Source organism: Leishmania donovani, chromosome 31 (genome assembly GCF_000227135.1).
Source record: "Leishmania donovani BPK282A1 complete genome, chromosome 31".
Taxonomy (NCBI): domain Eukaryota; phylum Euglenozoa; class Kinetoplastea; order Trypanosomatida; family Trypanosomatidae; genus Leishmania; species Leishmania donovani.
This window is the reverse complement of record NC_018258.1, coordinates 277,973-289,575: the sequence shown is the minus strand read 5'-3', so window position 1 is coordinate 289,575 and position 11,603 is coordinate 277,973. Positions and strand designations below refer to the sequence as shown.

General features: G+C 57.0%; 2 protein-coding genes across 2 annotated transcripts; both read left to right on the top strand.

Moving 5' to 3' along the window:
• Positions 1-3,728: 3,728 nt before the first annotated feature.
• Positions 3,729-4,631, top strand: LDBPK_310790 (hypothetical protein, unknown function; the record flags this gene model as incomplete). Its single annotated transcript, XM_003863121.1, has 1 exon — positions 3,729-4,631. One exon carries the CDS (start codon positions 3,729-3,731, stop codon positions 4,629-4,631), a length of 903 nt encoding a protein of 300 aa, XP_003863169.1.
• A 4,408-nt stretch (positions 4,632-9,039) lies between these two features.
• Positions 9,040-9,933, top strand: LDBPK_310780 (hypothetical protein, unknown function; the record flags this gene model as incomplete). Its single annotated transcript, XM_003863120.1, has 1 exon — positions 9,040-9,933. One exon carries the CDS (start codon positions 9,040-9,042, stop codon positions 9,931-9,933), a length of 894 nt encoding a protein of 297 aa, XP_003863168.1.
• Positions 9,934-11,603: the final 1,670 nt, after the last annotated feature.

The following is an 11,603-nucleotide window of genomic DNA, read 5'->3' as shown; positions in this document are numbered from 1 at the left end:
ATACGCGGGAGAGCGCTGCGGCAGTGCACACGCTTGCGCCATCCATGTGATGGGCGGAGCGTCATGCGGACTCGAGTGCATTCCGCGTCCAGCCCTCACACTGCCCACTGGTGGAGGAGCCTGGGCCGCCCCGGAGGGATCGCACCAGGTGGCGGCCGGCGAGGCGGGTGGGTAGAGCTCGAGGCAGGGGCCCAGCTGAGATGAGGGAGCCAGCGCACTGCTGCAACGAGTGTCTGGGGCTGCTTTACACCGCGCGGATGGGCCTGTGACGCGCCGGGTGTAGGGCGGAGTTGCGCCCGTGTTTTGTGGCAGCGGCACGAACTTGTGGAAAAGGAAACCCCCTAGTCGGTTTCCTTTAATGCGGTTGTGCTCCTATTGGGCCCCTTGTTGTCTGTGGGTATGTGTGGATCAGGATTGCCGCTCCTCACGTTGGTTCCGTCGCAGTGCATCTGGAGGGGGGAATGCTGTTTTTTTTTCTGCAGTTTTCGCTGTTGCGTGTTTAGCGGGGCAGCGATGGCGGTTCACTGCGGAGGGTTGTTTAAGAGACAGTCGAAGAACAAGAGCAGCAGCGGCAACGCATCATTTCTGTTTTTGTGACGGCTGTTAAAGTGCCCTACTACCCACTCGGCGGAGTGTTGCCGACCCTTTTACGTGAATAGTAGAGTTTTCTTTGTGCACGCACCTCTGTCTCTGTGGGCACACTTCGTTTTAGCGATCGCACGTTGTTGTGGGTGAGAGCGCCACGTCTTCGCTGATCGGTAGATCGTGCCTGAGTAGGCTGAGTCACCCTCAGCTCATCTCCTTCTTCTTGCTATATTCCGTTTCTCCTCGACTTCATGTGTCGCTGGTGTTTTCGCGGAAGCGCGTTGCTTCACAAAACTGGAGCCGCATCGATCGCAGACGGAAGCATGCTTGCACGCACGGATGGTATAGTTCACCTTCCAGTATGGCGTTCTCAGCAGTGGGATGCGCGATCTGAAAACTCGCAACTTGCACTGCAGAGCGCACTGGCGGCCATGTCTCCCCCGTTTGCTGACAAGCAAGCGGACGAGGAAACGGGAAGGCAAAGGTGCATTCTACGGTAGCACAGATGCATTCTCGGACTTGGTGGGGCTGTGAGCCCTTGTAGTGATCTCGTTCCTTGTCCTGTTCCTCATCGTACTTTAGGATTTGTGCTGACCACGCGCGGCCGGGTCGCGCGCCGCAGCTAAAAGAAGGGCGGTTGTTTGGCATGAGAGACGAAGAGATCGTCTGCTACTGGGACGAGCATATTGTGGCTGGCGTGTCCGTATAGCTGAACTATGCCTCAGAACTGCGGCGTCAATTCTGGAAGCTTGCTATTCTTCGCTATCTCGACCACAGCGCGCTGCACTTCTCAACTGCTCCGCCTGGCCATGCTGCGTAGCCAAGCCAGCTCTGCGCGCAATCAAACGGACGGGGGCACCCTTGGCCTTCTCGGTACCGCACAGCGGATCTGCGAGTGCATCTTTTATCATCAGTCATGTGCTCAGTGCGGCGGTTCTCAGGAGTCGTCTAGTCGGTGTTGACTACACATGACGATACGCTCTTTTCCGGCTCGTGGCTGCATTTCCTCCTCCTCGTCGATGCTCCGCCTCCCCCTCCTATCATGTAAAACGCGCATTACGCCACTAAGGTGTTGTGTGAGCTGATCTGCGTTGTTTTTGTTTCTCAGTTTGGGACGTTGCTCGGGTCGAGTGTCAAGGCGCATGCACCTTCGTCGTGTTCCTTCGCGGTCGGCAGAGCTGTTCAATCTGTGCGTTTCGGGCCCACCCAACCACACAGACTCTTCCTTGGTTTTGCGGCCCTGTCTTTCTCTCTGTGTCTGTCTTTGCATACATGATGACCCATAAGCCACGGCGCGGCTGAGGTTGTTGTTCTTTGCTGTGCCTTCCCCCTTCCTTCCCTCTGTGATGAATGTTGATTTTGAGAGACTCCCATCCGTGTTTTCCAGTGGTTGGTGAGAGGCAACCGCGGATGGATACGTGCACAGAACCTTCTCGAGCACAAATCGCACATGTGATGAACATGTTAACGCACGAGTTCAACAAGAAACGAAGACAGCCCGCTTACCTGTGAGCGGGTGCGTTTTTTTTTCTCTCTATCATGCATACGTGCGTGTCCCGTAAACGGCGACGAGGCCATCCGCTTATGGTCGCCCGACTTTGCCCTGAACGCTGCTTTACAATTCTCCTTCGTGTGCTGTGGTGGCATCCGGGTTTCGTTTTCTATGCTGGACCAGACACATCCTACGCGGCCAAAAGAGAGGCATAGAGACGGGGCAAAGCAAGAGGAGATTATCGACGGCACCACCATCAGCTGTAAGCGGATTTAGGGGAAGGGTAGTGGTCAGATGTGTTGTCGCGCGTGCACGTGCCTCCTGCGTGAAGCAATATTACCCTCTTCTCTTCTTTCAGCGCTCTCTCTGTCTCTTCTGGAGGTGCACTGGTTTCCTTGTTTTGTTTTATACCTCCGAGCGCGTAGGCACTTTCTTCGTGGGCGCTGTGCGCCGTCGCTCGTGCTTCTGTTCTGATGCAGTCGGCTCATGCCTTACCCATCTACCCACCCTCTCTTCCATCGTGTTTCCTGCCCCCCCCCCTCCCCATTTTCTTGCGCGTTCATTTTTTTTCTTGAGGGGTCTCGGCTCGCCCTCCTCTCGTGGCATTTCGGTTCGTCGAAAGGCGAGCGCCTCGCATACACGTAGTGATCACACGAAGCGATGCGCAGGTGCGTATGCCTGTCGATATGTATGGCGATGGAAGAACATCGGCGAAGTGGCAGGGCAGTGGATGCGCAAGTGCGGGAGTCTCTTTCTTGTTGTGTGTGTTTGTGCAGGCGCTGGATTTCTGTTGCCGCTCTCTTCAGCGGTGGCTGCTAGCGTGCTGCGCTTTTTTTTTCGTGGCTCTCGTCGCATGGACCACGATGTCCTTTGTGCGCTGCCTCTCCGCTCCTGTTCTAGTCCTGCGCGGGGGTACGCGGCACTAGGCACCGTGGCAAACAACTGTGGCAAAGATGGCTGACTTCGTCGTGTACTGGTGTCGATACCAGCGAGCGGCCACCCATTTGTGGTGCTGCGCTGTTGTGCCGGCGTGCCAAACTCAGTTGCGGGCTATCTGCGTTTTCTATTAACCGTTTGGCCGCTCTTCCCTGCGTGATCTCCATCGTCTGTCTCCGTATCGTTCTTTTCTATCTCTGTGTCTCTCTCCCTCCCCCTCTGCGAGCGCGCAAGGGTTTTTCCTAGCGCTGTACATCACCGCCGTTTGCGGGTGAGTGTGCCCTTGCTCAAAAGCATTCATGATGTCAGCCAAGCGCGTCCGCTGTCTTTTCGCCGGCGCCGCTGAGTTCTGTTGAGCACACCTTTCCTGCAGATGTCTGTCTAGGTGCAAGCGGGTGCTCTCTTCGCATGTGTAGGCCTGCCACTGGCACATGTTTGGACAGACACGCACACGCGACTTGGTTCCCTCCACCGGCGTCCCCTTCTGCCGTCTTTTCTGCCCCTTTTTTTTCTTTTGTTCGTGTTTCTGATTCGCGTCTTTTCTTTTTTCTGGCGCTAGTTTGCGGATCTCCCGCGATCTCTCTATCCCATCCTCCGTCTCCTGTCGTCCTTCAGCGGGTCGGTCTTCTCCTCTGCATGTTGCCCTCGCCGCCTCTATCCCGCTTTCACAGCACAGCGTATCTTCATGTAAACGAGACCGGGACGCAGACTAACCATGGCAACCGTTCCGCAGCAGGTACCGCTCTCCAACACGAACCGCCGTGCTCAGAGGGAGTGGGTGCTCAAGATCAAAGAGACGAGCAACATGCTGTACCGCAGTGCGGCGCAGGCGCAACGCAACTTCGACCAGTACCTAACCGCCATGGAGTACGTGGGGGCACTGTACAAGGACTACGGTGAGCTGCTCAGCGCAGCCCAGAACAGCTTCCTTAATGTGCAGCCGGACGTGGAAGGTGTCGATGACGTTAAAAACATTTGTTCCCGCCTCCACATCTCGATTCACAGGTGGGAGCACAGCGAGGAGCTCTACGCCGTGCGCAACCAGCTTCACCAGCAGACGCAGATGCTGAAAGCGCGCAGCGACCACTCGTCCAGGGTGCTGCAAGAGTGCGTCCAACGTGATGAGTTGATCAAAATGCACACGGAAAAGAGTGCTCTTCTTGCGACGAACCTGCGAAAGCAGAGCTCCGAGGTGGACAAGCTGCAGAAGGAGTGCGATAAACTCCACAGGAAGATCGCCAAGCGCAGTGAAGTGGCCCAGAAGGATTTGGACTCTATGGCTGTCAAATCCACGGCTGCAATCCTGTCGCTCACCTCACAGTTCTTCAAAGTCATGCATAAAAACGGTGCTTTCATTGCTGATCGCTTCTCGCCTGATCGAGCCGGCGTGGGAGAGCACGATCTTGACACTGCCAGCGATGACCCTGTCACTGGTACTCTGAGGCGCCTTCACAGTGTGCGCAGCGAAATGTCGTCCGTCGCGCCGAGTGCGGTGTACGGCCAGAACTACAACACCTTCCATCCAAGCGAGGCGGACACCCGTGTGTCCGACGGCGCGCGCAACTCCGGCATCCCACTCCGGTATGAGACGAACGTGCCACCGGCAATGTCAGCGTAGAATACGTGGGTGTTCGTGTCGGGGTGCTTCCGTGGGCGTGTCTGGAGTAAAAGGAAAACAGGGCAGCTCTCTGCACCCCATCACGCTCGTTTCCTTCGCTTCCTCCTCCTCTGCGAGGCGAAGGCGAGCGTCTTTCTCTTCTTGCGTCCCTTTCCTGTGGTGCTTGCTCCGATATGCTCGCGACTGGATGGATTTCCCGCCTCCGAGAAGGGCCATCGGCACTTGCGTCCACATGGTCTAGCTGTCTTCTCACTTTTTCTTTGTTGTTAGGGCACCCACGCAAGCTCCCTTTACGCACGTTTTCGACTTCATGGTTGAGGCTTCGCTGCCCTTAGCGCTGCATCTTGATGGAGAAACCGTATTGAGAGAGAGGGACCGGGAGGATCCTCCACGGCTTTCGCCTCAGAATGCCAAAGAGCGAAACGGAAAGCTGAGAGAGCCCCCGCTCTCTCTCCTCGGATGTCTTGTTCTCATGGCCCGGGCGATGGACTCCGACACAGACGCGCGCGATTCTGTTGTGTGTACCATCCCTCCTTCATAGGTGTCTTCCTTTCTTTATGGGTTTAATGCATGGATGGGGCGCCTTTCGGATCTATTTTGTCTGTTGTACATCTCTCACATATATATATATTCACCTTTTGGCGAGTCCGGTCGCTGCGCATTCCTGATGGCATCTCTTTCTTTTTTCTTTTTTCAAACCTTCTATCGAACCCTTATCGCTGACGATGTCGCGTGTTTCTAGAACACGATTTCCTGCCCGTCTCCGACACACACAGACACACACACACACAGACACACACACAGACAGACGGCCGCGCCATCATCATCAGCTCACTTCATTGACTTTGTTCAGGAGTACCCGACGCTCCTCACTCACTCACTCGCACTCTCTCTAAAACGGGGCAAAAAAAAAACGCCAACGGCCATCCGCCCTTTGCCTCTACGACAGCGCTGCCGTGACAGGCCGTCGTCCTATAGAGGCGACCCTGTGCAGCACTTCCGTTTGACACCCTTCGACGCCCCGGCGCGCCATCGCATGCGATGGAGGTAACGCAGAAGCGGCACGAGTGTGAAGAGCATGAGGGCCTTTTTTTTGGCTTGCGTGATTTTTCTCTGCTGTTTTTCTCTGCGGGCAGGCGCGTGCATTCATGCTTGCCCCCTCCCCAGCACACACACACACACACGCGACAAGGACGACGACGACGGTGCTTTTGTGGAGGAGGACGACGAAAGAGCTGGCGAAAGCCCAGTCAGAGAGGGACGCCGTAGCGTCGCATACGTGCCCCTTGGCCAGAAGGAAGACAAGGACGCGCAAGAAACCACGGCATGCAGTCATTTATGCGGTGCTTCCGCGCCGTTTGACTCCCGCCCTTCTCCTCTTTTTTGGTTGTGTGTGTGTGAGGGTAGGGGAGAGGAGTGCTTTCGCCCCTCCAGCACACCCACTTACTCGTCGGCGATGATCGGCTCTGTTCATTCTGCTGGATTCTATCCCCTTTGCTTTCGATCGTTTCCCAGGCTCCGTAACGTTCTACACCGCCTCTGTACTTCGTTTTATGCTGTCGACGACGCCCAAGCGCACAGATCAGCGCGCGAAATCAGTACAATAGACATGTGACGGCCGCATGCATGCATGTCTAAGGGTATCGGTCTCGGTGTACCGGCGCATGCTCCGCTCTCTGCGTGCATGAGCACTGCAACTTACTCCAGTGGTAGAAGGATGAGTACACCATGTGTGCGCTACTGACGATGGGTTCGTCTTGAGCGCAACGTTTGTTTCACGGATTATACCAGATGACGTGTGCCTGCATACCCGGCTTTCGCGTACAGCAAGGCCAGCTACATATGACTCTCTGGCTCGTCATCCATTTCGGTCATCCCGTCCCTCTTCTTTTTCTTGCCGAGGCACGACAGCAGCGCGACTTTTAAACATGCCGCCACAGGACAATCTCCCCTCTCTGCCGCACCCCACCTCCGCAACAGCAAAACCCTTGTGCACGTCCGTGGTGATGTAGCTCGTTCTTATTCTTCCCCATTTTCCGCCACCGCCCATCATCTTCCGGCCCAGCGTGCATGTGTGCGCGGTGTTAGCCTCCGCTGCTCTTCCTTTCCGTCTCCCATCTCTGTCTCTGCTCACGACACCACGTAAGATATTGTTCACTTATCGCCCTCCAGTGGTTATCTTTCCTTGTAGTCCGTCCCGAATGCTTTCCTCGGCACCCGACGACTTGGTTCAGCTCGAGCAGCGAGGCGGTCGCCTCCGTCGATTACGCGACGGTGCCGCGGAGGCGTCACCAAGGAGCTGAGGCGAAGTCGCGGTATGACGCGCACTTTCAGAGGTGCCTCGAGGCCATCGCCGCAGCCCACAAGAGCACTAGCGCCGTACTCCCTCGCCACCTCGCAGAGGTGAAGGCGGGCACCCGCATCGACGTCCGGACAAGTGTGCCACGCTTCACACCCCTCGTCTGCACGGTTTCTGGTGCGCCGCAATGCAAGGGGCTCGCCAAGCTGCTCACGGCACGGATCGAGGACGCAGGGAGTCGCAGGCACCTTGCGAAGAATTCTTTTGTTGGCGCGCGGAAGCATCAGAATGAGCATTACACAACCTGATCGCGATCACGAGCCGTCATGAGAGACAGAGGAAGCGAACGGAGTCAAAGTCGAAGCTTGTTAAAAAGGTGCGCAGCACCTGCAGTGGCGCGGGCCGTATCCTGGGGCATGGCTTTGGTTGGACTCGTCCGCACCTGCAATGGTCGAGGTCGCGCGATCATTCAGCTCGTCCGCGATGAGACGGCATCGAGCTTACCGGCCGTAACCTTCAGCGTGGTGCGCGCAAACGGGCAGGCGATCACCTGAGTGATGCACAAGTGTGCGCCCGGCACGGGAGCTCCAGAACAACCTGCGAATCTGTCTGACCCGTAAGGCTGGCGGTGCGACCACAACGGTAACGACCACGTGAAAGACGCGAGTAAGGATATCCCAGCCGCGTTCCCACCGCTTGCAACGCCGGATGCAGCGCGGCGGCAGGAGAGCGCCGGTTTTGCCCGCGATTTTATTTTGCGCGGCGCCACTGCGAAGGACGAAAAAAGCAAATGAAAGAGCCCGGCGCTGGTAAGGATGCAGCTATCCTAGTCGGCCTCCGTCGGAGTGAAGCCGGGGTGGCCGCGCAGGTGTGCGTGCCTGTGCCTGTGTCGGCGGCAGAAGTACGGAGAAACCGCTTATTCCCATTGGTGACGGCACTTTTCTCCTTCCGCTGTGTGCACTATCCTGTTTTTGTCCGCTTCGCACCGCCTTTCATGAACTCTGTTGCTATCTGTGGATGGGCACCGCTTCTTCTTATTCCTTTCGTGTGGAGCAGTTCTGCTTTTTCAAAACTCTCCTCTCGTTCTCCGAGTGCGGTGCTGTGCAGCTCCAGTGTCATGTTGCTCTAGATACACATTTAGCGCTTTCCTATCCGACTGAGCTCATGTGCTTCCTCTGTAAGCGAATGGCCGCCCATGCATCACTGTCGGTCTGACCGTGATGTTGCCTGCGGTGCTCCTCGCGAGTCGCAAGGCCACACCTCACTCTGGTGGGGCGCCGCAGCCGTCAAAGAAGGTTAGAATCAAGAGAGCTCAAAGGCCACCGCACTTTTTCTTTCTACCGTCCGCTGTAGCGTCTCTCGCCTTTGGGCTTGAGTGCGTCGTGTGTTGCGTGTCCTCTCTTTTGCGTGGCGTAAGCGGGGGTTTGCGCTGCCCACTCTGCTGGGCGCCACTACCGTGCGCGTTCTCTTCTCATCAGCGCCTCACTCTCTTTCGCTGTGTCTCTTGTCCACATGTCAGCTACCCTCCTCCTGCTCGCTCCGGCAGTCTTTACCGTGTGCCTCCCACCCTCCATTTTTGTGGATGTGCGCCTTTCGCCTCTCACGCCACGACCTCGGTGCACACCTTCCCTCCCGCCAATGCACACTCGCTCCGCATCTTCCTGTTTTCCTGCTTTGGTTGTGCACGCCAATGAGCGCGCCTGCGCTTCTGTGTGTGGTCAAAGTCCCTTCCTGCTCTCCCACACACACAGTATACACCGTTGCTCGGTAAAGCGGTTTACCGGGCTAGCACGCGATGCTTCCGCTTGCATCATGATCATCCTCTCCCTCTCGCTATCACTCCTCTGTGTTGTTCCGTTTCGTCTCTCTCTCTCTTGCTATCGCTCCCAGAATGCACGCTTACGCAGGTGCCCACGGCAAGTCTGCTCGCCACCCGTTTTTTTCCTCCGCCTCTGGAAGCACATCGTTTCTTTCTCAGTGTCTCGCCTGTGCGCATTGCAGGTGTGACTCTCCTCCATCCCCCTTCGTTGTGTGACCGTTACGCAGCCCGTTACCGGTCACTCCTGTGCACTCACACTCGCACGGTCACCTTACTGCCCCCTTGTCGACATGACCAAGTCGTACCTCAGCCCGGACCAGCAGCTGCGGGCGCAGCAGGTGTATACGACGCACAAGCACCTGAAGGAGCTGAGCATGGCCACCAAAGAGGCTCTGATATATCACGACAAGTACATTGCCGCTATGGAGAAAGTAATAAGCTGCCTCTTGAACAACAGCGACACCATGGAGGACGCGCGGAAGCACCTCGCTCAGGAGGCGGCGGTGGACATTCAGCCCACGTCTCCGACGGCTGGCCGCCTCGCCGCTGCGTACAGCAACTGGCGCGTCTCTGCCGAGCTGCACATGATGCGAACGGAGCTGGAGTTTCTAAAAGAGGTCAGCACCACTGGCCGTGAGGCAGTCAAGAAGACGAAGAATGCCGTGCACGGACTGGAAAAGGTGGCGAAGAAGTGTGCCCACGTGAACTCGCCGGAGTTCGAAGCCAAGATCTCCAACAAGTCTGCCAAGGCGCTGGAGAAGCTGTTGCATGAGCAGCGGGAAACAAATACGATGATGATGAGCATGGAGAATGCCATTAAGAACGACATGATGTCACTCGCGACGTCATGGTCTGCGAAGCTTGTAACTCGCGGTGACGCACTCTACACAGCCTTTCGGAGCCTTGGTTGTAGAACAGTGGCTTGTTTTCCGACCACTGCCCTGACCCTGCCGCAAAGGATGCCTCCCCCTACAGCTGGATATGTGCTGCCGCCGCCATCCTCCGCCAGCACGTCGGCGTCGTACAGTGGGGGCAACGCAGTCGGCTATGGTACCCCCTCCGCCTACCCAGCAGCCCAGGGTGCTGAGTGTGCGGCAGTGCCTCTCGGCTCAGCAGGTGAAGGTGCAGCTGAAGGCGTTACGCTTGAGTTTAACCTGAACGAAGGCAAACCCGTGTCGCGGTAGATGAGCGAGTAGTCGAGCCACCAGCGAAGACGAAAGTGGCAGAGAGGGAAGGAGGATGGTCGGGCCTAACATTGGCGTCGACATGTTGTTCCTTTATGCGTGTGTGGCACGTTCAGCTATAGTGTCCACTGCGGTTCCTCCACACGGTGCAATCCGCGTCACGGGAGCGCCACCACATCGCCTGGGCGTCTCTGCTGCTTCATCCTAGAGACGATCTCCACCAAAGGGGGGAGGAGGTGCCCTCTCCGACAGTCCGATCTCGGCCGTGCTGCTTGTTGCGTGCTGTCGCAAAGGCGGTAAAGTGCTTCGTCCGCCACTGCTTCTTGTCAATGTTGTTGCCTATCGGTCTTTCCAGTCTCTCACTGCCTCACAGGTTCAGACGTTGCAGCGGCGCACGGTACTCCCCTTCCGGTGATGCGGCCACGCTTTTCGGGTTCACGTATCCCCTTCGCGCGACGCGCTTTTCACCCCTCCCTCCGCCGCCTTCACCGTTGATTTTCTGTTTGGTTTCGTAATCGTCTTTGAGCTGTGGTTGTCTTCTGTCCTCTGCTCACGCATTTCATGTGCACACTTCGGCGTACGGTGCAGCGTCCACCTTCGTGCAGTCCTCCTCCTCTCCCAATGGCCATCCTCTGTTTGCTCTTTTTTTTTGTGATCGCTGTCCGCTGACTCCCAATCCGCAAACGAGCCCGGAGAACGACGCATCGCTCGCGCGTATTCAGTGGGAATGAAGGCTGCATGAGTATTTTTTTGTAGTTGGCCGGCTCGTCATACTCTCGCCTTTGGGACAAACCCCTCCCAAGCCCCCACACGCACCCACACCTGCAGGAAAGGCGGCATCTTCCTCGGTAGACACATGCACCAAATGATGGACTCCCTGTTTCCGCTGCTGCATCACACTGTCGCAGCGGGAGATGCCTTTGTTTTTTTTTTTCGCCCTGCTTCCTTGTTCTTCTCCGCCTCTCATGCATTGCCTTCTCACTCGTGCACCAAGCCCCACCCCTCCGTCTAATGGGCAAGGACTAGCTCTGTGCGGAGCAGGTGATGCGAGCTGGCACGCTCTCCTCTACTCACAACTTACCTAGTGCTCTCGGCAACACGGCTGCAGAGGCAATCAACTACCACGACAAGTTCGTGGCCACCGTCGACAAAGTCATGCTGTGTTTTGCTGAATAACGGAGACGCCATGGAGGGGGCGCGGCGGCTCTTTGGTACTCGTGGCGCCGCCGCGGTCGCATCGACGTGCGCGACAACTGGCAGGCTTTCGAGCGTGTTCACAGCGTGGAAGAACTCCGCGGAGCGACATCATAGCAGAGAGTACAACCCAAGCGCTTCGGACAGGAGCACCGTGGTGAAGCGGAACGTGAAGAGGAAGGAGAAGACCTCCGTGAATCTCGAGGCAACGGTGAAGCGGTGTGCGCGGCTGAAGTCGACGGGTCGATGGAGCAAGGCAGCCAACAGTAGACCAACGTGCTAGCACAACTTCGGTAGTAGGAAGAAGAGGACCAGCTCACCGAGAAGGCAGCGCTAGGCCAGGCGGTGGTTGAGGGTATGCGATGGGCGACTATTTGGTGGGCCAGAAAGCTCTCCGCACTGGCGCACAGCCTGACAGTCGACTGTGGACGCTTCAGTACTTTCAAGGCGAGCAGTGGTAGCAGCCGGGCGAGCTC